This window comes from Canis lupus, chromosome 21, assembly GCF_048164855.1.
Source record: "Canis lupus baileyi chromosome 21, mCanLup2.hap1, whole genome shotgun sequence".
Classification (NCBI taxonomy): domain Eukaryota; kingdom Metazoa; phylum Chordata; class Mammalia; order Carnivora; family Canidae; genus Canis; species Canis lupus.
The window spans coordinates 18418477-18444988 of NC_132858.1; the positions used below are offsets into that span (position 1 = coordinate 18418477).

Consider the following 26512-nt stretch of genomic DNA (forward strand, 5'->3'; position numbering starts at 1 on the left):
TGTCAACTTGAATTTTCACTGGGTGATGAAAAAAGAGGCAATGAAAATGAAAAGAAAGTACAGAAGGGATGATGGGATGGTATAAAAATAGTAACAGTACATGTTGACAATATGTAAGGTATAAGCAAGACTCTTCCATTATAGTATAGCATTTAATCTTATGAGGTAGGTGATACTGTACCCACTTTAAAGCTGAGAAAGTTAAGGCTCAGGGAGCTTAATATTGACCAAAATAACCTAATCAGCAGGGTCAGAATCAAAGGCCACATCTTTATATTCCCAAATCCAAAGTCCCATGCACTCAGAGCTTGAATTATCCTACATGTTTATATTATATAATTATGAAAAGTCCAGTAGCATAGTTTTAAATATTTTATTTATTTCATTTTTAAAAGGTAAAAAGAGAAGGGTGCCTGGGTGACTCAGTCGGTTAAGTGTCTGACTCAGTTTTGGCTCAGGTCATGATCTCAGGGTCCTGAGACTGAGCAGAGCCCTGAGTCATTGGGCTCCTGGCTCAGAAAGGAGTCTGCTTCTCCCTCTCCCTCTGCCCCTAGCCCCACTCACGTTTTCTCTAAATAAATAAGCAAGTAAGTAAATAAATAAATAAATAAATAAATAAATAAATATCTTTTAAAAAATCAAAAAAGAATAGTATGAAGTTAAAAGTACAAACCCCTCACTTCTTGTCTTCCTACTCCATTCCTAAGAATATAGCCTCCAAGGAGATCTCCTGATATTTTCTGTGCACCTAAACTAAATGGTAGTAATCACGAAATCATAACAATGGCTCACAACATACTAGGCTTTATTCACAGTTAACTCATTTAACTTTTTGGGTTGGATCCTGTTATTTTCCTTCTTTTACACACGGAGAAACTGCATAGTGATAACACCCCACTCTCTTTGATTCCAGTTTTTCAGCTTTATAAACAGTGTTCCATGATAGAGCATTTTGCTCTCTTCTTAGATTATTTCCAGTTGGCAGTATATTTTATGCGTGGTCTCCCTTTTCTGGCTACCATTTGCTCTTGATATCTAGTGGCTGGGACTGGAAATGAAGAAGACAACAATGACTATTATCCAAAGTCACATAACTAGTAAGTGTTGGAAGTGGAAAAAAACTTGGTCTGCCTGATGTTGAGTCCAGAGGTGTTAATCACAACCCTTAATGTCTGTATGAGTTTATTCTTTAACAGTAATTCCGTTGACAGTATGTATTTATGTGGAGATATAGATGTCCTCACCTCCTATCAGAAATCAGAAATCTTTGTTATTAACTTAGGAAACAACAGATGCTGGCAAGGATGCAGAGAAAGGGGAATCTTCTTACACTGTTGGTGGGAATGTAAACTGGTACAGCCACTCTGGAAAACAGTGTGGAGCTTCCTCAAAAAGTTAAAAATAGATCTGCCCTATGACCCAGCAATTACACTAGTAGCTATTTATCCAAAGGATACAAAAATCGTGATTCAAAAGGGGACATGCACCCCACTGTTTACAGCAGCAATGTCCACAACAGCCAAACTGTGGAAGGAGCCCAAATGTCCATTGACAGATGAATGGATAAAGAAGATGTGAGATATATATATGATGGAATATTGCTTAGCCATCAAAAAGAATGAAAATGTAAATTGCCATTTACAATCACATTGATGGAACTAGAGGGTATTATGCTCAGTGAAATAAGCCAGTCAGAGAAAGACAAATAACATATGATTTCACTCATATGTGGAATTTAAGAAACAAAACAGATGAACATAGGGAAAGGGAAGGAAAAATAAAAAAATAAAATAAAATAAAATAAAATAAAATAAAATAAAATAAAAAAATAAAATCAGAGAGAGAAAGACAAACCATAAGAGACTCAACTCTAGGGAAAAAACTGAGGGTCGCTGGAGGGGAGGGGAGGAGGTGGTGATGGGCACTAAGGAGGGCACTTTTGATGAGCCCTGGGTGTTTTATGTAAGCAATGAATCACTAAATTCTACTCCTGAAACTAATACTACACTATATTTGAACTAAATTGAATTTAAATAAATAAAAAAAGAAATCTTTGTGATAGATGTTGGTTACTGTTAAGTCCTCTCTTCTCTGCTCTCTCAAAGCAATGGAGTCTGGCTTGATTATAGCACAATTAGTTGGGGAACCTCCCAGCTCCACAACTAGCTCTAAGCCCCTCGGGACCTCTGTTTTCACCGGCTCTGGCCCACCCAGGCTCCTGTGGCCCCTTAGCACACATAAATAAATACTTGATGAATAGATCAGAACATCAACAGCAAAGTGTTTAAACATTTTTCATGCTACCTAACTCCACAACAAACAGTTCATTGTTCTCTCGTCTAGCTGGACCCATGCTTCCTGCCAAAATATTAGCTTAGACTTGTGCTATGAGAATTATTCAGAAACAACAGGGTGAATGGAGCCAGCAGACCTGGTGAAAGGCTTGTGTCCTGATTGGAGCCCATGGTCTCCCTCCCTGTTGGTTTAGAGGCTTTTCCTGTCCTTGGAAGCAGAGCAGGGGAAGGGCTCAGAGCAAGAGAAGGGAGAGAAAAAGTGTGGAGGAAGGACAGGGAAGAGAAGCAGGAAATGCCTCAACTCTGCTTGACCTTGGCTTACCTTGGAAAATACCTGAGGTCATCAGATTGAGGAGGCTTCTTTTTTTTTTTTTTTTTTTTTTTATCTTGAGTCTAGTTAATACACCATGTTATGTTAGTTTCAGGTGTACACTATAGTGATTCAACACTATGCTATGCTCACCTCCAGGAGCCTTGCTTATACTACCAAACAAGGAGACAGCCGAGACCATCTTCTCTGGATGAGGGTTACACACACCAGTGCTGTGCTGGCGTCATAAGAATTGGCTCAGTCAGCCAGTGAAATGAGACTGGATAGGAACCAGCATAATTGCTCCACTCCTTGCTTTCCAGTGTTTCCGCTTTACAATGTTCCAGTGAATACCCGTGCATGTGGCTCCTCCTTCCTTAGGATAAATCCTATAATTGTATATTTCTCCCTCGCTTTTGCTTATTGATGGATTCCCATCCAGTCATGTACCAACTAACTTTCCAAACTGTATAATTTTCCATTACATTGATCCAGTCCTTTGACTTTTTTCCTTTTGACTTTTGGCATCTGCTTGTTCTCTGTAGTTTAGTGGTCACTATGTATATATATATAATACCTATATTCATGTACAGATATATACATGAAGAAACTAAGATGTAGTGAGATAAAGTGGCTAGTTCGGGTTTTGGAGTTCCCGCCAAATATTGCTGCTCATTGGTGGGGGGAAAACCACTCATTAAGTACTGTGAGGGGGGCACTTGACGGGATGAGCACTGGGTGTTATTCTCTATGTTGGCAAATTGAACACCAATAAAAAATAAATTTATTATTAAAAAAAATAAGTACTGTGATCCTTTGACTAATAAGATATTCACCCTCCTATCTCACAAACCAACCTCTTCTCCAACCCAGGACAGGATAAACAACCCGGAAAAACCTCAAAAGTGAAAAGCAGCTGACTTACCGTGGATTCTGAATTCTATTCCAAAGCACCTTCTCAAAACATTTGCTTGATCAATTTTCTTGGTTAGAACTGATCACTCAATTTATTCACCTAGGCTCTAGGTCTGACTTCTACCAGTTATCACACAGTCCCTATACTGAACTGCCCCAGACTGCCATCTTCATATGTTAGCAATTAATATTCAAGGCATTTTCTGTGTTCTCATGATGGACAACCCTTTCCATTATGCATTGCAGTCACTGCTGATAAATGTGTCTGGATCCAGAGCAGCAAGGAGAAATCTGGAGGCTTCTTTTGCCCAGTGCCATCCCTGAAGGGTTGCAAGGCCTGAACCCAAACCCTGCTGCTACTCCTGCCACTGTATTTCTCTAACCCAAGTCCTGAAAAGGCCTAAAATAAATATCAGAAGGAGTCTTGAAAGAATAAAGACAGCTTTAAATATTTGAAGGTGACAGGGATAAACTATTTTATTTAAGAAATAAGAAAGTGTGCTGAAAACTGAAAAACATTAAAACTTAAGGAATTTTAGAAACTTAAACCACTAAGATAGCCTGGAAATAAAAGTTTCATCACAGTGGTTTCTAAAGGGGTTTGAAGACTCACCCCAAGTCATCACATCTCATTTGCAGAGTTCCAAAGAAGGTTCTTTTTTTTAATATTTTATTTATTTATTTGATAGAGAGAGAGAGAGAGAGCATAAACAGGGGGAGGAGCTGGCAGAGGGAGAGGGAGAAACAGGCTGGATGCAAGATTCGATCCTAGGACCCTGGGATCATGAGCTGAAGGCAGACACTTAACCAACTGAGCCACCCAGGTGCCCCCAAAGAAGGTTCTGAACAGAAAATTACTAGACTGAGTTCCATGAAGAAAGAGCCAAGGTCTGTCACTGTTTTGTGCGTCATTCATTATTCACTGTCTAGACTGGCACCAGGCACATGGTACACTCTTACATACTTCTTGAATGAATAAATGGACTAGCATCTCAACAATGGGGTTAGAATAATAGTTTTAATGTTTACTAGCTATGCAACTGTAGACAAATCAATTTCCCTCTCTCAATAGTAGATTAAGAAAGATAAAATATGGAAAAATCCAGCCACTATGTGGTCTGCGGTGAGTGCTCAATACAAACTAATTTATTTTTTTTTCTATTAAACCGTTGGTCAATCATACAAACATGGCTTCTGGGTTTTACTAACACCAATTGGTGTCAGTAGTCTATCTGGCAATGACTATGTCAGTTTCTGTTTAAGAGAAAGTGAGCCAAAATTACCTATGGGAGGCTCACTCTGTCTCCATTTTTTATGAGCTGTGGCAGAGGAGAATAAAGAAAATAGAATCCAGAGTCATTTTTCATACCTACTTCTGAGCCCCTTTCTCCTAGACAAACTCATTATTTTCACCCACAGTGTGAAGAAAGCTGCTTCAGAAAAGGTCAGGGAAAACATACCTGGTTCCTGGGGAATTAGGAGATCTCAATTCAGAACTAACTGCCTTCACGTATAGACTTTTTGAATCTGAAAAAGAAAAGCAAAGCTGGTTGGTCTCTGAGAACCTCAGATTTCAAATAGTAAAAAATTTCCTCAGGCTATGTAGTAAAAATGTAAAGGCAATTCAGCTGCTTTTACCATTTATTTCAGAGCCCAAGTGAGTCATATCAAACTGTGAGGGGGCTGGGGCCAACTAGGATCCTCTGGAGGGATGTTCCCCAAGGTCTCAACCCCAACCCCATCCCAGGGCTCAGTGTCAAGCAAACAAGCAATCAAAACACCACTTTCCTAAGGGGACAAAACATTGACGTGATATAGAAGAGGCTTCAGGCCCAGGGGGACCCCTAGTTCTTTGAGCACAGGCAAAAAACATTGATCTCAAGTTCCATCAAAAATGACTTCAAAGGACCTGGATGGTCCAATTGTCCACTCCCTGCCCTCCTCCACCTACAGATTTCTTCTGGGTACTGGGAGTTGGCTCTTTCTCCAAGACTAAATGAGGAGAGCTTTTCAAATGCCAAATACAGATGATAAATATCAGAATCTCCACATTAGGGCAGCCTGGATGGTTCAGCAGTTTAGCACCACCTTCAGCCCTTGGCCTGATCCTGGAGACCCGGGATGGAGTCTCATGTCAGGCTCCTGCATGGAGCCTGCTTCTCCCTCTGCCTGTCTGCCTCTGTGTGTGTGTGTGTGTGTGTGTGTGTGTGTGTGTGTCATGAATACATAAATAAAATCTTTAAAAAAAAAAAATCTCCACTTTACCTAAACTCAGCTCAAACTGAAGAACTCCAAGTTCCAAGGAGCTTTGTGGTTCAAAACACTTTCAGAATTTTTTTTTCCCACAATCAGTCTGGTTTTCAATGAGATTTAACATGGGGTTCTACTTCAGTCCCTACGGAATTATCAGATAACAGGTGCTTCCTGTGGTTCAGGCCCTTGTTAAGTATGTAATTTCATTTAAAGTTCACAAATCGAAAGGGAATAGAAGGGAAGGGAGAAGAAGTGGGTAGGAAATATCAGAAAGGGAGACAGAACATAAAGACTCCTAACTCTGGGAAACAAATTAGGGGTGGTGGAAGGGGAGGAGGGCGGGGGTGGGGGTGAATGGGTGACGTGCACTGAGGGGGGCACTTGATGGGATGAGCACTGGGTGTTATTCTGTATGTTGGCAAATTGAACACCAATAAAAAATAAATTTATTATTAATAAAATAAAGTTCACACAATCCTACAAGAAATGTATTTCCTTTCCAATTTTACAGATATGAAAACTTTGATATATACCTGGTGCCCAGGTCTTGTTTTCTAATGATATTTTCCAATAGAAGGAACCAGGGCTCCTTGAAGAAATGACTGGTGTTAGAACTGGAATATACCAGACAAACTAGAAAACTGTAGTTCCATGTAGGACATGCTCAAGCCAGTGTGACTCAAAGTCTTTGTACTTTTACACCATGTTGTACTGCTCCTTTGGGAGTCAATGTGGAAGAGCCAAGATGCTCTCAGAATCGTAGAGAAGGGGCCTAGTTCTCATAGGGTTTCTCAAATGCATGTTCCAGTAAATTCAGCTACACAAGTGAAGCTTATTTACTTATTTTTTTTTTCGTGAAAATATTTTCATGGAAAATGTCCTGTTAGAGCAAATTAAAGAAAAAAATTCTTGATAAAAAAAAAAGAAATAACAAGTGGCCAAGTAGGTGTCAAGTTAGGTCAAACAAGACCAAGGAGTTTTTCCACCATGCTTGGCATTTTGTAGCAAGTAACCTCCTGACCCACACATCCAACTCTGAAGAGGAGATGTCTTCCTTATTATTTTATTGGATCAATAGGGCAACCGAGGGGGAAAATAGAGGAAGAGAGATGAAAGAAGAGAGAAGAGCAAGAAGGAGGATGGGGAGAAGGAGGACAAGAGGGGGGAGAAGGAGAAGAAAGGGAGGAAGAGGAGGAGGAGGGGGAAGAGCTGGAAGGAGGGGAAGGAGAGGAAGAAGGAGGAGGAGGAGGGAAGGAGGGGGAGAGGGAGGAGGGGAAGAAGATGAGGGAGGAAGAGGAAGAAGAGGAGGAAGAGAAAGAGGAGGAAGAGGAGGAGGAAGAAGAGAAGGAAGAGAAGAGGAAGGAGAAAAAGATGAAAAGGAAGAGAAGGGAAGAGAAGACAGAGCGGGTGGGGGGGGGGGGGGCAGGAAAGCAGAGAAAAACTTCTCTACGACCAACCCTAACAATCTAGCCCGGACACCGGCTCTCCTTTATCAGTGTTTACTATCTTTTTTGCAGAAAAGCACACGGCCGGCCCGAAATGAAGACTCTGATCCCGGTGGAGTGGCGTGGCCCTGGGGGGTGAGTGACAGCCAGCGGGGGCCGCCCAGGGGCAGCCCAGGTCAAGGGTTCCCCTCCGCGAGCCTCAGCAGCTTTGGGGGGCGCGCAAGGTGGGGCCCTGGCTGTCGCCCCGGGAGGCCCGGAGGCCCCGGGACACTCCGCTTCGCCCCCCCCCCCCCACCGCCCCCCGAGATCACACGGCGGCTCCGGGGAAACCAGGGGCAGGAAGGGGGGCGGTCAGGCCCGGCGGCGTCCCGCATCCATCCCTGGGGTCGGGCTGCCACCTGGCGGCCGCGAGAGGGCGGAGCGGGCCGTGGTCCCCGGGCGGGCGGGCGGGCGGGCGGCGCGGTCGGGAGCTGCCAGCCTGTCCACAAGCTTCATTTGGCGGCGCAGCGGGGTCCTCCCGGGTGACATCGGCCCCCTCTTTGCTGAGAGCAAGGTCTGCACCTTCACGACCTAAGCGACCTGCGGGGAGCAACGACGCCCGGAGGAGCCCAGCGCGGGCCCCAGAGCCGCTGCGTGGGTTCAAAGCCCGGCTCGCGCTCTCTCTCTCTCTCTTTTTTCTTAATATATATTTTTATTGGAGTTCGATTTGCCAACATATAGCATATCACCCAGTGCTCATCCCATCAAGTGCCCCCCTCCGTGCCCATCACCCAGTCACCCCCACCCCCCCGCCCATCTCCCCTTCCACCACCCCTTGTTGGTTCCCAGAGTTAGGAGTCTCTCATGTCCTGTCTCCCTCTCTGGGTTTTCCCACTCATTTTCTCTCCTTTCCCCTTATTCCCTTTCACTATTTTTTTTTTTTTTTTTTTTTTTTTTTTTTTTATTAAAATCCATAGTTTATTCATATATCCTTAGTTTTTACCTAGTATCTTTTTTCTGTTCCTGGATCCCACATTACGTTTACTTGTTGTGTCCCGTTGGGCTCAGTTCCTTGGGTATGACAGTTTCTTTTTCTCTTTCTTTTTTGATGACCTTGATAGTTTGGAGGAGTACTGTTCAAGTATTTTGTAGGTTGCTCCTGTACTGGAATTTGATGTCTTCTTTAAGATTAGACTGAGGTCATAGTTTTAGGAAGATAATTTTCCTAACAGGACTTAAATACCTACAGATTAAAAACACATCTAGACTTCATCAAACCATTGCCATGGACGTAATTCATATATCATTTTTAGTATTGTCCCTATTCCATATGACTAGAGACAGAAAAATAGTATTGAGTAAAGAAAATGATGATTTTAAAAAGCTAGCTTAAAAAAAAGAAAGGGTAACTAAGAGGTAGATAACATTATAAAGACAGCAAACAGTAGTCATTTTAATTTGCTTTCCAAAGTAAGCATGTTCTTTACAAATTAAGATTACTAGGACAGAAAGTCAGACAAAAACGCATAAATAATATAGTTATTTCAATTATGTATCTTCAGAGGTAAATCTGGGTTTTACGTCAATAAACTTACTCAAGTATACTTATGTTTTCAAAGCATATTGTTGCATTTTTATCTACCAAATAAACAAACACTGCAGGATTCTCTTGCCTATAGGTCAAAAATAGTCTTAGAATTTTAGAAAACTTATAGTAGTCAACCATTCTCTCCCCAACAGTGCTTCTCAAACTTTAGCATGTATTAGAATCACCTGAAAGACTCGTTCAACCACAGACTCCAGGGTGCTAATCCCCACGGTCTCTGATTCAGTGGGTCTGGGGTGGGGCCTGAGAATATGCATTTCTAACAAGTTCCCAAGTGTTGCTGAGGCTGCTAGTCTGACAACACTATGAAACCCACTGTTTTAAGGGTCAACAAGGAAGCTACACTTATTAAGTGCCTATGGTGATTCAAGTGTTTTACATATATTACCTTATTTACTTATAGAATCTTATCGAGCAGGTATGAGTATCTTTTATAAATGAGGAAGCTGAGCTCAGGGAAGCTAAGGAACTCAGCTGAGAAGGTAATGGGATTAGGTGGCAAAATTACAATTCAGATATCTGATTCTAAGTCCCGTGGTTTTCTAGTACAACATACTGCTCTCTGTTGACAAAGGAGTGAAACGTCCACATCCTTGGCATACTTGCTAGAAGTGGAGACTGTACCAGCGTGTGTACAATGAATTAGTTCAAGTTAGTAGGGTACTGAAGGAATCTCTACTGAGGACTCGACAAAGGCTCAGGGTCACGGAGAGCATTTCACTTATCTCTGAACTTCTGAAATAATCAGGATGAAACGAACTTAACATATAATTACAAAACAGGAAGAACATGTATTTAATATAGTACTAAGTATTACTTAATTACTATCGTTTTATTATTTCTTACAGAAAAACACACATTTAAATAAAAGTTCTTAAAAGAATAATCTCATTTACATTTAAGTTTAAAGCATCATACTATTCTAAATGTCTGCCAGTGTATACATCGCCCATCAACCATGACTTACTCTGGTACTGAAATAACACAGCATGATGGTCTTCAACAAAACGCTCTGACAGTTACTGAAACATTTACCTCCTTTCACAAAGCAAATTTAAAGCAATGACATACAAAGTAAACAATTTAAAGTCTAAGAAAAGTGGTACGATTTACAGTAAATAAACCACCAAAAAAGAAGTTGCCAATAATGTATATTTTCTCACTTTGTTACACTCTATATAAAAGACAACACAGACACAAAATCTTAGACGGCAGACTTAAAATAGTTGATGAGGTCTAAATTTCAGAATGAGAAAAACCCACCCAACTCTACATCTCTATTATAAAAACAAATTATTTTATGTAAGAAAGATCCCTTTTAAATATGTATATACATATTTCCACTTAATACTGTTAATCAAACCCATAGTTATATTTAAATAAGAATTAAATAAACTGCCCCAAATGCTGATTTTATCTCACAAAACAAAAATATTTTAAATCACAACTTCCAGATGGTATCTTGAATACATTGGTTTCTTAAACAACATTAACAAGCATATTTTTAAGAATATATTTTCATCTACAGGTCAGGTAAAGCTTTATTAAATGGTAAACACTTTTAAAAGTGCAGAAACACAAGTTTCAAAAACAAATACATTCAGAAGATCTGCTGTTCAAATAATATTTTTTCAAAACCAGGTGGAGGAGTATGATAAAATTCACTGAACTGGCAATCCAAAATTGCACTGTCATCAACACCACATCTCCCTCCTGCGGAAGACTGTTTGCTGGCAGCCTATTTTTCTCCTCATTGTTGTGGTACAGGGCTCCATCATTCCTCATCACCAGGCTGTGCACATCTCGGCCAAGAGGAATCTGATTCAAGTTAACTTTCTGAGTTGCAACGCCAACACCCCATATTCCTGTGGACTGGATTTTGAATTCAAAGTAGCTTTTGTTTTGATGTAAAGGGGCGCTGGCTAAACAGCCTCCTGTCCCACAAATCCTTCTTCCATTTTTCACAATGACAACATCCGTTCCCATGTGCTGCGTGTCCAGCTGCACGGCCGGCATCTCCTTGAGGGGGATGTGCCCCGCGCCGCCGTCCCGGCAGCACCGCAGGCAGCAGAACACGGACGCGGCCATGGCGCAGAGACCCCGGCCCGCCGCCCCCTTTCACTATTTTTTATATTCCCCGTATAAGTGAAACTAAACTTAAATTCCATATAACTTGGGCAGATTACTTCACCAATTATAGGCCTCAGTTTCTTGGCCTGTAAATTGGCATACTACTGGCTAACGTCCAAGCACTCGCGAAGTCCGGCAGCCTCTCCAGGCCTCGCTTTCTTTTTTATATTTATTTATTTATTTATTTATTTATTTATTTATTTATTTATTTATTTATAAATTGATTTTTTATTGGTGTTCAATTTACCAACATACAGAATAACACCCAGTGCTCATCCCGTCAAGTGCCCCCCTCAGTGCCCGTCACCCATTCACCCCCACCCCCCGCCCTCCTCCCCTTCCACCTCCCCTAGTTCGTTTCCCAGAGTTAGGAGCCTTTATGTTCTGTCTCCCTTTCTGAAGAAATGTGTGGGAAATATCAGGCCTCGCTTTCTCACAACAGGGCTGTTGGTAGACTTCATGAAGGTGATGGATGCAAAGTCCTTAGAAATTGAACACAAATAAAAAATAAATTTATAATAAATAAACAAATAAATAAATAAATTTAGAAAAAGGAGTACACAAAAGCAAAAAAAAAAAAAAAAGAATAGGAAGCACCGTGTAAATGTGAGGTATTATGTAAATATCTCATTTTCTCAAGGATTAAGCAGACTCCTAGAGGTGAAGTGAGCTGCCCCAAGCCGGGCAGCTCATTAGCCGCATTATGGAAACCCAGGCTCTAAGACTCCCAGCTTGTGTCTCTCCATGGATGTCCCCAGAATTTCATGAGCTTCTGTTGACTTTTTTTAAATGTTTTATTTTTTATTTTTTATATGTATATATTTTTTATTGGAGTTCGATTTGCCAACCAACAGTATAACACCCAGTGTTCTGTTGACTCCTGAGCCCCGAGCAGACACCTGCTTCCTCCCGGGGTGACATCTCCCTCCCCTTTGCTGAGAGCAAGGCCAGCTGATGTGAGCTGCGCCTCCCCCACACCCTAAATCCATCCTGTTTCCTTCTGCCTTCCTATCTTAGAGCTTCTCTCCTCTCTTCTCAGGTGTTCCCCTCCATTCACCTAGTGGTGATCCTGCCTCAACTTACTTTTGTGAGATCTTACCATGGCAATTACTGCCCATTCTCTACACCGTCCCTTACTCGCTCCTGCCCCATCTGTCCCTGAACTTGCACGTGTGTAAGTCATCCACCCTTCCCTCCCAAAATTCTCAAAAGGTTTTATCCTACCCTAACACAGCCTAGTGCTATCCCAGGGCCTCCACCATCAAAATTATCAAAGGCCGTCTACCTGACCTTCCGTTCTATCCTCCTTCCACTGTAGCCTCAACTATTCCCCCGACCGCCCTTCCACTGAAACTATATTCTTTTTTTTTTTTTAAAGATTTTATTCATTTATTTATGAGAGACACACAGAGATAGAGGCAGAGACACAGGCAGAGGGAGAAGCAGGCTCCCCACAGGTAACTGGATGTGGGACTCGATCCGAGGTCCCCGGATCACAACCTGAGCCAAAGGCAGACGTTCAACCGCTGAGCCATCCAGGTACCCCTGAAACTATATTCTTAAAAGCCACTCCAGAGCTGGCTTTACAGACATGTATCCAGTGTAGCCATGCAGGGCCCTGTTCTTGGGGTTTAATGCTCTGCAGTTCACATCTTCAAATTATTTATAATTTCATCCTCAAATCTGTGCTTCGTAACTAAAATCCAGTGGGACAATGGAGCGAGCATGGGTTTCTTGGAACCTCAGGTCAAGCGTGGCCACCCCTCACTGCCCCACCACTGCCTCCCATTCTCTCTTCAATCCACCATGTTCAAAACCATGATAGCTCACTTGCTGCCTGCAGGGTAATGTGCAGCCTCTGCTACCTGACATTCAAAGCAAACGAGACCCAACCAACCTTTCTGGCTTTATTTCTTTTCATAACCACTGTGTATACTACCTTTTATCTCACAAACCCCAAAACAGCTACCACAGTGTGTGGCCCAACAGAGATCTTCAATAGACCAGTTCCTTTCTCCACCTCCCACACACCATGCACATTTCCTTCTTTGCCTTACTTCATGCTTCTCCCTCTGGTTGGAACACTCAGTTTTATCTCTTTCACTTGTAGGTTCAAATTAAAGCCATCTCCACCATGAAGTTTTTCTCTGGGGTTATGTAAAACCTTTGTGTCCTCCTATTTATAACACTTTCCCAAAGTGCCTTATAATATTCAGTTCTGTACATATTCGCTCTCCTTCTGTTTCCTTTCTCAGAAGTTAAAGCAGACAGTTCCCAGCTTATGATGGCTCCATTTATGACTTTTTGACTTTATGATGGTGCAAAAGAGATATGCGTTCAGTAGAAAACATACTTTGAATTTTATTTTATTTTTTTATTTTTGTTAAACATTTTATTTATTTATTCATGAGAGACATAGAGAGAGGCAGAGACATAGGCAGAGGGAGAAACAGGCTCCCTGCAGGGAGACTGATGTGGGACTGGATCCCAGGATCTTGACCTGAGCTGAAGGCAGATGCTCAACTGCTGAGCTACCCAGGTGTCCCATGTACTCAAATTTTAAATGTTAATCTTTTCCTGGGGGCAGTGATATGCAGGACAATCCTCTCTCATGATGCAGGGCTGGGGCAGTGAGCCAGCTCCCAGTCAGCCCTACCATCACACAGGTCAATCACCGATACACCCACCACCATTCCCTACGCAACCATTCTCTCAGTACAGAATTCCATAAATTACATGAGACAGACAACACTTTATTATAAGGTAGGCATTGTGTGAGATGATTGTGCCCGACTGGGAGCTAATGTCAGTGTCTGAGCACATCTAAGTTAGGTGAGGCTAAGTGGTGATCTTTGGTAGGTTAGGTGTACTAAATTTACAATATTTTTCAAGTCAAGAAGGGTTTATCCAGAAGTAACCCCATTGTAGGTTAAGGAAGATCTCTACTTTCACTTCCCCCACCCCATGTCCCCATGTTTTTCACTACCTTATTGTCAGGGAAGAAATCATCCTGTGTGGACAAACTCATATTACAATTGAATGTGTGACTCTTCCCAGACTATAAACTGCTTGAGGAGAGACACTGTGTCTTACTCCCCTTAGGCTACCTCCTGGAGCCCAGAACATGGCCTGTAGACAGTGTGGACCTACTGAATTATGTAAATTCCATCTGATTCTCTACTAAATTGGATGAGCACAGAGATCTAGGCACAGAAATGTCACTCGAGGAGCTCAGTTATGAAAAATGTATTTGTCCTTAATTTATCAGACGTAGTAGTATTAAAAAAGCACTGCATGCTTCTCATTAGGTATAAGAATGGAAAGGGGCACCTGGCTGGCTCAGTCAGTAGTGTGCGACTCCTGATCTCAGGGTCAAGAGTTCAAGCCCCATGTTGGGCATGGAACCTTCTTTAAAAAAGGAATAAAAATGGAAAATTATCTATTTGTAAGTTTGTAAATGTTGAGGTCTTATTTGTTATGAAAAATTAAAAGGTACAATTTAAATCAGTGCCTTGAAATATATCTCCCACTTTGAAAAGAAAGCCAACATCCATCCTCTCTGCATCACAGCACATTTTATAAACACAGAGATGATGAACCCTCCTCATTCCTAAGGATAACACTCTCATATGGGCTCTTACCTCCACCTCATCTGTCTCCTTCAGAACCTGGTTTAATCAAACTTTCATTTTAAATCTTCATAATCATCTTAATCTTCACCTTAAGCTCCAGCATCGCCATCGCTGTGACCTTCACCCTCCCAGCACACACACATCCAGAAAATACTTCTTCACTCAGGTTACCCTTAGAGCCACCTTTTTTTTTTTTTTAAGATTTTTAAAATTTATTTGTTCATGAGAGACAGAGAGAGAGAGAGAGAGAGAGAGAGAGGCAGAGACACAGGCAGAGGGAGAAGCAGGCTCCATGCAGGGAGACCAATGTGGGACTTGATCCCAGGTCTCCAGGATCATGCCCTGGCTGAAGGCAGGCTCTAAACTGCCGAGCCACCCAGGCATGCCTAGAGAAACCTCTCTAATTCAGCTTTCCTTTCCATTAAACATCTCAAAAGAGACATCCATATTTATGGAATGAATGAACAAAGATCAAACCTCAAGTGATGCTGCACGAGGTAACAGAACAAGCGAGCACTAGAGCTATAGATGGAGACACACACCCGAAGTCAAGAGCTGTATCATAAAGTCTTCCCCTCCTCTTGGCTACAAGTCAAAATTGTCAGTCCCAAGCGAACCATGACTTCATGTGTTAATTCAAAGAAAATGGAATTACCACACAAGAAGCAGAAATCATTATATACTATATATACAGGAATACGATTTCAAAGATTGGTCACCAAGATGCAGCCGAGATCACTCTTCAGCAAATAACATCTCAGGTCGCTAATGTGGAAAAAGGAATAGTTGTTTTGGAGAAGAAATGAATTTTTGTCCCTCAGAGCAGAAAGTGAGAAAATAAAACTGGAACTGCTTCTGTTAAAAGAATAAGTAGTGCATGAAGCAATGAAAATCTGAACAGATAGCAAGTTTGACTTCAATCTAGAAAGAAGCAGAGTAAAAGAATTGTGTTCATTGAATGAAAGGAAGCTTCTGGAAGTGAAAACAGAAATGGTGGCTTTTCCTGCCAAGCAAGATCCCACCTTCGTCCAGACAGTCAGGAAGATAGACCCTGTGGTCGCTGGCCTCAGAATCATGCTCCAGTCACACAAGCTTGATAATATTAAATGCTTAGCAGATCTGTATTTACCCTGGCATTGATTTTATCACCTGTGGATATAATAAGGTGTCTATTAAAAAAAAAGACCAAAATTTGCCCATTGGTGAGTTTGGGATTAGGTAACAGAGTGACACCACCTATCTGTCATCAGATAGCATGTAGAGTTGTATCTTTGCCACTGTATTTTTTTAAGTAATATTTTGGACTGAGTTATGTCTCTATAAATGTGTATGTTAAAGCCCTAATTCCCAATGTGTCTGTGTTTGGAGGAGTCTTTAAAGAGGTAATTAAGGTTAAATGAGGCCAGGAGGTAGGGGCCCAATCCAATAGGACTGGTGTCCTTACAAGAAGAAGAGATACAGAGGCGTGCAGAAAAAAGGCCATGCGAGGACACTGAGAAAGTGGCCATCTGAAAGCCAAAGAGATAGGGGCCCGGGAGAAACCAAACCTACTGACCCCTTGATCTTGGACTTCCAGCATCCAGAACTGTGATAAAATACATTTCTATTGTTTAAGTCACCTAGTCTGCTATTTTGTTATGGTGGCCCCAGCAGACTGATACGAGTAATGATGATGATAAGGATTTTCCTGGTTATTTCCCTTGAACGATGATTAGGCCACTGACAGGCAATGAAAATCATAACATTGGAAGGTTCCCAAACTTCCTCCCTGTGGCTCTGCTTCCTTAACCCAGGTTAGCTGTTTTCTATCTGTAGCAAGCAGCTAACTGGATGGATTTCCTGTGCCAGGGAAATTACTCACTCGTGAGCCTTGCTTTGTCAATATGTTGCTGCAAAGGAAGATTATGGGCTCAAATTCAAGCTCTCCTAATCTCCTAGCATTTTCAATTCCATCAGCTTTCATCCTGAGCCTTAAAAAAGATTTCTAAAATCATACAAAACAACTAAAAGCCTGCTATGGTTTCACAGTCTCCATGGCAATGCCAGAGATGGAAGCAATATTGACTTCATGTAGTTCTTGGACTATTTTGTCAATGCCTTTTCTGTATGGTTTTGGGTGGTTTACAAAGCCCTTTTTTCACTTATTATCTTGGTTAATCCTCACGGCAAACCCATGTGGGAGGTATTATCACCAACATTTAGCCTATTATGAAACTGGTTTGGAGAAGATAAGTGGCTTAACCAGGGTTTACACAGTTTGTAAGTGGAAGAATCAACATTTGAATTTTGATTTGTCTGGTGCCAAAGCTACTGTTCTTGATAGCATAACCAGAAACAGCCCAAGCTATGGCAGTGGATCACTTTCCTGCTCCAGTGCTCTCACTTGGCTCTTGAAAATTTACTGCTTAGGCCATATTTCTGAGATGGGCTTTACATTGTGGATGTAGAGCCTAAGCCTAAGAGGCAGTGTCTCAGGCAAAGGCTAGGCAAGCTTTGGTCTGGTTCTAGTGTTATCACTAAAATTGAGTAATCTTGACCTATTCATGTAATTGATCATTTTTTTCCATAGGTAATTTGGAAATAATCATCCTTGTCCCCTCTTGTCTTCAATCCTCTCTACCATTTACTACGGTAGATAAGGTTCATTAAGTTTACCAGAGCTGGGACTATTTTAAAGCTTTGCAAACAAATGTATTTTTCCAAGTATTACAATTATCAGTGATTGGAAGAACTTTCTAAGGAATATTTGCTTATGTGCTTACCCCTTCATAACTTCCCCAACAGATGCCGTGAGTTCCCCACACTTATCTGTTGGCATTGGCTGCTAGTTGCACACTGATGCTCTTTGAATGCTTTCAAGCACCTGTGATTTAGATGAAAGGCTTTCTTTGGTCACAGAAACATGTCCAACTTGCAAAGTGGGACAGGCTAGAAAAGGCAGAGATGGGGTAGGGGCATTGGTTGACATCTCATGTGTCCTACAATAGATTCTAGAAATCAAGAACACTGAGCTCCATCTTCCTGCATGCACCAGTAATCTGTTCATCAGGGCTCACCCAATTGGCCTGCTTCCCTTTGCTGTCTCACTTTTCCCTCTCTCCAACTTATATACCCAGAGATCTCCTCCTAAATAGACTATTACCCACAAATCCCTAGTCTTAGTGTCCACGTAGGAAAACCCAAACCTAGAGACACTCCAGAATAAGCAATAGCTTCCCCTGGCAGTTGTATAAGAGGATTAAGTGAGTGAGAGACAACACTCACCTCCCATCCCTATGGCCTTTCTTCTCCTCATGGAGAGTGTGTTGTAGGTCACCTTCTCCTTATCCAAATTCCTACCTTCTCTGGAAGCTCTGGAAATTTCATCTTGCAACTCACAAGTTCTCTTACATATCCTATCATGTTCTTCCCTCCCACTTCCCCTGCCTTTCAAATTTTTCAGATTATTTTAGGAAAATGTCTCTCCTTCCAAGCCCCTAACTTTATTTTTGAGCCTCTAATATTTCTTAAGTCATGTCTGAAGATACAAGAGCACCTGGAGAGGGAAAGTCATATTTTCCAAGTGTCATTGGACATAATGAAAATCATCACCCTCAATCTCCAAAGCACTGCAAGGTGTCCCTAAGCTCTCCTCTCAGAATCACTATACATGACTTCTTTCTCTTCCTCACCCTCTTGTAAACCCAATTTTTGTCAAGTGCCAACTTTTGGGATAAAGGTAAATCCAATTCTCTTAAAACTTTCTACATCTTCTTTTGTTTGTTTGCAAGTAAAATTTCAAGATTTTTCTAAAACTATTTTCCTTACAAATACACAGCATTATGGTAACATTAAAGCTATAAGAGTTTTCTATGGATGAGCACTAGATAAAGCAGCACATTTAACATGATTTCCAACACGTTTTTGCATAGAGAATGACAGCACCCTCTCCCCCCTCCTTCTCCATAGAGATATTGATGCACATGACTCAGCTCTACTAACAACTTGGACAGGAACAAGAAGTTTGTATTTTAAGTATACAGCTATCCACCGGATGCCTCTGACTTAAAATACAGTATTTCCTTGGGCTCTAATGTAAAAAGCATTGGGAGGATCAGATGTTTGTCTAGTAGTTTTGTATGGTGACACCCAATGTACATACAGTACCACTGGTGGGTTTGTTCATTCATCTATCCGTTCTTTCATGAGACTTTAAGCTTATAAAGGAGAGAATATGTCTTTTCTGCTCATGCAATTCTTTGGTGACAGTACTCCAACTCAAATGAGTTTGAGCAAAAAAGAGGATTTATTTGCTCACAAGATTTATTTATTTAGCAGAGAAAAAGAGAGAATGGGGGAGGGGCAGGAGGATAGAGGGAGAGGGAGAGAATCCCACGCACACTCCACATCGAGCATGGAGCATGATGCGGGGCTTGATCTTACAACCCTGAGATCATGACCTGAGCCCAGGTTAAGAGTCCAATGTTCAACCGACTGAGCTACCCAGGCGCCCCAAGACATGGTCTCTTCATGAGATTCTTTCCTCTGTGTTGGCTTCTTTCTCTCAGGCAGGCTCCCCAAAGTGACCATAAAGATATTTCTCAGCAGCAATGGGTTTTTATTATGGTCACAGCTAGAATCTCAACAAAATGAGAATATCTTTTTCCCAATAAACCCAGCAAAGGTCCTGGGAAGAAATCTAGTTGGTTTTGTTTGGGGTCACATGACTATTCTTGATCCAATCGCTTTGGTCCAGAAGAACAAAGCACACTTACTCGTCAGGCCTGAGATGTGTGTCCATTCCGGGAGCTAAGGGATGGACAGCCCCACCTATCCACCTGAGCCAAAGATGGCAGCAGGGTGGTACTTCCATTCTATTTCACATCTCTGATTATGACCAATCGTAGCACATAACTTGGGGTTAACTAAGTTGACATACTCTAAGTCAAGTTCAGAGGAAGTATAGTCCTCTTTGATTTCTTGGTCTGCTCATACTGAACTCCAGGAGTTCTTCCGTCAACACCTGTGACTTGAGATATCTTCTCAGTGCAATTGGAGTTGTCATCCCAGGCCAAAATGTTACTGCTGGAATGCAGTATTTGTTGAGATGCGGTGACATTCAAAACAAGAGGGGGAAGAAGGATCACTTAGGGGATGCCAGCAAATCTGTGCAATTGTCCAGAATCCATGATCTGTGAACCTAAATGCAGTTAGGACATATCTTCCCACAGGAAATTAATTTGGGTGCCATGCGTTTACCACATCTAGGAAGGAGAAAGCTCTTACATAAACTGTCTCATTTCCTACAGAATAAATTTGAGATGTTGCTGCCTCCTGGCAAAGCTATAAATTTGCAACAAGCACAACTCAAGCCCCAGTTTTTATCTGAGATTTCTGTCTTTCTCACCCAGCGGGTCCCAGTACATTTCCATTTCTCCTTTGAGTTCTGGGTTCTCAGCACTTATATGCTGCCCTGATGGCAAATTCTACCTAGTAACAGACTCCACAGTATTTAGAGGGTAGGTGGTCACTTTCTCAGCCACCACTGCCTTTAGTGGGGACCTGCTCATGCCCAAGACATTGCCTCTAAATAAAGGCATCACTCCTTTCCATCTTTATTTCAGCCGGAAGAGCTTCCTCTTCATATTCCCAGACTGGAGCTGCTTTTTATGCTTCTTAATGCTGTGTCTCTAGGGGCCCAGCAAAGACCAGTACCTCTGCCCCCTGTTCCTCATGACACCATTGCTCCTGACTCTCCTCTGCTTTGGATTTCTGTTAAGTGCTGTTACATGCTCTCTTGGGGCACTAGAAATATCTGCTTGCTTACCTTCTGTATTACCTTGAAACTCAGAAACGCTTTAATATTTTTGCTTTTGAATATACAGTCAAACAAATTTGAGGTTCGTTACCCCCTTCTTACCATTACCCAGATTTTTAAAGTATTCACATCTCCTCCACACAGCTCTTGTGTTTTCAGGAACTTGGCCCTGAGCCTAACTCTAGAAATGGTCTGGTTTGTCTTAAGCTGGATAATCCATTCTCCCAGTAAAATGACCTAAGCTACTCCAAGTGAGGATGAATCTCAGGACTTTCACTTGCAAAGCTGGAGAAAAGAGCTCTTACTCCCTCTACTGGTTGTGAAAGAGACAGCATGAGGCTGGTAGCCATCCTACTGCCATAGAAGTACTTGCTAGAACTTGTATGGAAAAATAATTGGAGGACGCTCTATGTATTCCAAAGAATAACTGGCCAAATGAATTGAGAAATTTCTCTTTGAGAAATATATGTATGTATATGTATATGTGTATGTGTATGTATATGTGTGTATGCGTATAGTGCTCACAGGTGTGTGTGTGTGTGTGTGTGTGTGTGTGTATTGCTCACTGGTGGAAAAGCCTCATTCCTTCAAGGTAGATTTTATTTTTTCAAATAAAAATAGAAGTTACTCGGAGTAAATAGGTAGATGATCGGTTTGAGTAATAGTATTTCTCTGTGTTTCATTTCATTTTGTTTTGTTTAAGAAAACTCGTGAATGGCTTCCTTGCCTCTAAAACAGTGGTCCTGAATGCAGCATCTCTTCTTGAATAAATATTACCACTTACATTCACTGTAAGGAGAAAAAGTCTTCATCTCTTAATTGCATCTGATGAACACTGGCTTTTCTCTGACTTTTTAAATATATAGATTCTATTGCTATCTCAAAATAGCCAATCTAAACGAGAGCATATTATAGCACTTGAACATTCTTTCTTAAGGGCTAATGCCTCAAGTATACTTTGTCAAATCACCAAGGCAGCCAGGAACAGTATTATATTGGCACCTGCATATGACATCATAGAGTGCAGCTAATGTTAAGGAGGATGTTTTAACAGAAGAACGAATACTTTGCTTAGTCTGGTCTCAACCAAACAGGGCAAGAAGCCTGATGGCTCCCTGTGTGGAACTCCCACGTAGCTTGGATATGCTGAAGATCTTGTCAACTGTTACCACTTCCTTGTAATTCTCAAAACCCCCTTATAATCCATTCCCGTGAAGGAGACATATGTGATCAAGTTTAACAAGAATCATTCTTTAAGAAGTCTAAAGATATTAAGTTGATCCTATTTTAAAAATACCTCCAGTAAAGTAATTTTCCTCAGTAACTTAAACTCTAATTTTTTAAAATAAATAATCATGCACTTATTTTAAGACTATGGTAAGAAAGACATAGTGTAGATCTTGCCAATATCTCTTTTGAGAAAGCAGGACTCTTTCTGAAGCTTACTTGAGGTAGGACATGGGAAAATCTGATTCATTAATAACTGAAAAACTTTTCTACAAATATACTTATGATGCTTTGAAGAGGAACAGATAATTAAATGGAGATTTTCTTTGGGGCTTGGCTTTCCTACTAGAAGCTAAAAATGATCAAATTATCCCTTATAGCAGCTTTCTTGAGAGATAAAATGGCCATCTTGTTTGCCTTTTTGAGATAATTGTGAATTTGAGAAAAGTGTGTGTTTCATTTAAAAAAAACAGCTTTATTGAGATATAATTGATATACAAAAGACCTGGACTTACTTAATATACACAATTTTATGAGTTTGTAGAAATGCATACATATGCAAAAGGAATTTTCAAGCGTCTAGAGGAGATCTGGTTTTTCACTTTGGGTAAACAGAGTGATGAAAACAATTTGAAGACATTTTGCCACCTTTTAAGATGATTCAATTATCTCAGTGCAAAAAAATAACATAAAATGAATGTTATGGGTGCAAATTAAGAGAAAAGTTAGTGAACAGGAGTCCCTCCTTTCAATTTCTTTTGATTAAAAAAAAGTGCCTACTGTATGGAAGTAAACAGGAGACTGGTTATGGATTTAATTGCAAACAGTGCCTAGTACATACCACAGGAAACAAAAGTTTGTCTCCAAACATGTCAGTAAGACATTAAAACTGAAAGCCATTTTATTTATCAATGATGTCAGTACTCAAAGTAGTGCACTTAACATCTACTTCCTCTTGAAAAAGAAGCACATGAAGAGAGATGCAGAGAGCTTAGGAGGGGCATTGGGATTCCTGACAGCGAGGATAATGCATTGGTCATGGGAAAGTGAGTCACGGGGAAATGAGGAAGGCATGGAAAGGCCAAGTTATGAGGTGATGGGAGAGAAGACATGTGCAGGGCCATCACAAGAGTGAAAATGGGAGAAATTTGAGAAAACTGGCAATGAACTGAATGTGTGCATGTAGAAGATGCATCTGCAGAGGCACAAGTGGCCGGACACAACTCTAAATTTAAGTACCTGATTTTTAAAAAATAAGTACCTGATTTTTTAAAAATAAATCTACAAACTAAGAAATCTACAACCTAAGACTCCAAGCCTAGCCATGTAACGTCTAGAAGTTCATTCCCTTTACCTTCTCTATGTTCCTACTGAGCAGCAAAGCAGTAACAACACAGCACTCCTTCCTCTCCTGGTTTAAATTTTGCAGGGGATCTGCGGAGACTGCAGGCTCAGCTGGGATTACAGAGGGAAGAGTTTAGTGAAGCAGGGCTGACAATAGGTCTTGTCATCCTGTTCCCTGAAGATGCCCTTTGACAGCTGTGTCAGGCAGAAAGCACAGACGAAGTGCTCAGGATGGAACTTGTGGCCCATGGCACTGATGCAGCGGCCGGTGATGGGCTGCCCACAGCCGTGGCAGAGTGTTCCTCGGCGCTGGTGGTAATGGAGCTCGCAGTACGGACGTCCATCCAGTTCAAAGAAGGAGCCAGAAGAAAAACTGCTGAAGCAGTCCTGGGGGAATGAGGCAAAGAAAAAGAAAAGGAATGCAGATGTCAAGTAGTAGAACGTCAGCAAAGTAAAACTTTCAGCCTTGAAATTCCCACCAGTTTTGTGACAAACTAAGGTGAGAATATTACCTGCTTGCCAAAGAGAAGAGCAAATGCACACAGTAGGTGCTGTTTTGTGCCTCCTCTAGCGAGCCCATGTTAATCCCTCACCCCAAGCTGTGAACCCTCTTCCCAGTTGCTGTTCTCCCCCTCAGAAAGGAAGACCCTTGACTCTTCCTAAATCCAAGAGATAAGCGAGTATACAGACCCCACACACAAAGCATTCTGGGTGCCAGACGGTGTCCATGGCCGAGAGGTAGTTTTCCAACACTGGGCGGTTGCAGCCACCACACTTGGGTGAGAACATGGCTAAGAAATCCTTCCGGCAGTATGGCTTTTTGTCCTTCTCATGAAAGCCTGGAGAGGTACAATCAACAGTTCATTGTGGGGTGACACCTTCCACCAAGTTGGAGGCTGAGAAGAGGCCAATGATTTCAACTCTCCCAAACTCAGCGTCCTCATATTCAATACCAACCTCAACAGCTCATCATAAGAAACGGAAGGAAGGAAGGAAGGAAGGAAGGAAGGAAGGAAGGAAGGAAGGAAGAGACGAATGGACAGGAGGCAATGGGAGACAGGTGCATTAGTGCTGGGCCTGGTGTCTATTCCTGCTTGACGCCTTTGCCCTGCACAGCTCTGGCCCAGGCCTTGGCGTGGCCAGTCTCACCTTATGATTCAGAAATCAGCTCAGAGGTGCCTCTTACCAGCCCATATCTATCAGTTCATCTTTTTAAAGAATCATCTTTCTAGCATTTACCATGATCTAAAACCATCTCTGTGGTCTGTATTCCCACACTGGAGGAGCATTAGCTCTGAAACTAGATACTGTTGGTCTTGCCATATTATAACTCTAGAACCTAAAACAGCACCTGGAGAAAAGGGCTTAATCTTTAAAAAGAAAGGGCTACAAAATAATAATTTACAAATGGATGTAAGATTCTAAATGTAATGACTGAAACCATGCAAAGACTTGAGTCAAAAATGAATGGGTTCCTCTTTAACCTGGCAATGAGAACACTGTGGCTCAAAATTTAAAAGCAAGTTAAAAGTCAATAAATTTAGCTCCATTAAAAATATATATGAATGACTTTGTACATGACCAAAAAGCACCATAAGCAAAGCCAAGAAAAGGCACACACTGAAGAAAAAATTTGCCAATTATATCTCAGAAAAGGGGGTGGGTTAATAAAGTAAATAAGTTAAAATACATCATGAGGAAATCGAAACAGCCAGCCAAATCAAGGATATGGAACATCTTACAGGACACAGGTTCCGGTTTCTTGGCAAATTATTGGTATCAAAAAATAGGAAAGAGAGGATCATTACAGGACTTTTAAATTTTGAGAGGTAAAATGGTCAAATGCAAGGCATATGCTTTGCTTGGATAAAACTGATTCAAACAGACTGATTCAAATGACATGATTTACAAATTTGAGAAGTTTTTTAATATGGGTTTTATATGATAATGAGGAATTAATAATTTCATTAGGTGTGAAGGTAGTTATGTTAAAAAAAAAAAAAAAAGTCCTGACTAATCAGTTACAGATGGTGCATGTTGAAGTATTCAATGGTGGCATAAGATTTCTATGACTTGCTTTTAAATATTCCAGCAAGAAAAAGGGATAGAAAGGGAGGTGGAGGTTAGAGGAAATTAGTTTGGCAAAATTAGTTTGGATAATTGGCAAAGCCAGGCAGGAAGCAATTTCCATAAATAAAATAGTAGTCAATTTGTTAATGTGTGAAGGCTTTCTCTTTAATACTGGACATCTTTACAGTTGGGCTCATGTTAGAAAACCCCTGACTGGAGCCTTACACATCCTATGTCCAGATAAAAGAGGATGAGAAACCCAAGGTGACTATTTTTTAAATTCTTTAAAATAAGTCATCCTCACAACAGAGACAAATAGCATAAGACAAAATACTTTTGGTAGTCATATGTTCAACATGAGTAAATCATGAAACTCAAAAGAAAAAAGTAAAGTTCTAATTTTTGTTAACTTGTAGTTTAATTTCTAATTTTAGCTAACTAGTAAAAACAGTGTTAAATAAGTCTACCCAATACTGGAAAATCCATGGAATGATTCACATATTTATATATTCCCAGGGGATAAAGTTAAATGTTAGTATTGTTTTGGAAAATCATCTGGTAATATGTATCAAAAATTTTTTTAAAAGATACAGATATCTTTCTCCTGGGAATGAATCAAAATAATCAAAAGAAAATGTTGCATTTACAGATATTCACTGGGGGGATTCCTGGTTGGCTCAGTGGTTGAGTGTCTGTCTTTGGCTCAGGGCATGATCCCGGGGTCCTGGGATCGAGTCCCACATCAGGCTCCCCAGAGGGACCCTGTTTCTCCTTCTTCCTATGTCTCTGCCTCTATCTCTGTGTCTCTTATGAATAAATAAAAATCTTTTAAAAAACCGAAAAACCAAAAGGATATTCACTGCAGTGCTATTAACATACAAGAAGTAATCTAAATATACTGTTATGAACACAGTTGTTTACAATATTTGGAACTGTAAATAAAGCCTCAATGAATATACTTAAACACATAATTTTTAATAATTCGTCTAGATAAAGGAATAATGGAATGATTGATATTAATGGAATAATAATGGAATAATTGATATTATTAAAATTATTATTATAAAATTATGAAGCCACATGAGGAAATGCTTAAGTGATAAAAAGGAATTCTAGGTACACCTAAGTTATGTATGCATAAATATTAACAAATGGAGAAAAATATGAACAGGGAATTTTTTTTTTTTTTAAGATTTTATTTATTTCTTCATGAGAGACACAGAGAGTAGTGAGAGACACACACAGGCAGAGGGAGAAGCAGGCTCTATGCAGGGAGCCTAATGTGGGACTCGATCCCGGGTCTCCAAGATCACACCCTGGGCTGAAGGCGGCACTAAACTGCTGAGCCACCCGGGCTGCCCAGGGAAATTTTTTTATGTTGCATTAGGTTAACAAGTTAATAAGTTAAAAGTGAAGATTTCTGCAAGATTTTTTAAATTGTCTTTACATTTAAAAAAGAAAAATATAATAAACCAATTCATCTTCAAACATTTAAGTAATGTATGCCCTT

The 26512-nt window shown here is 40.9% G+C and overlaps 1 protein-coding gene and 1 pseudogene across 2 annotated transcripts in view; both read right to left on the reverse strand.

Moving 5' to 3' along the window:
* Positions 1-9613: 9613 nt before the first annotated feature.
* LOC140612800 (SPRY domain-containing protein 7 pseudogene) lies at positions 9614-10912 on the reverse strand (annotated as a pseudogene).
* Positions 10913-22047: 11135 nt separating this feature from the next.
* Positions 22048-26512, reverse strand: part of LPXN (leupaxin) — a 37994-nt gene continuing 33529 nt past the window's right edge. For both annotated transcript variants that reach the window (XM_072790907.1, XM_072790908.1), the window contains exons 8-9: positions 23623-23771; positions 22048-23319 (exon numbers count right to left, since the gene is read on the reverse strand). In XM_072790907.1, coding sequence (XP_072647008.1) covers positions 23050-23319; positions 23623-23771 — 419 coding nt within the window. In that variant the 3' untranslated portion in view covers positions 22048-23049. The remainder of the gene's footprint in view (positions 23320-23622; positions 23772-26512) is intronic.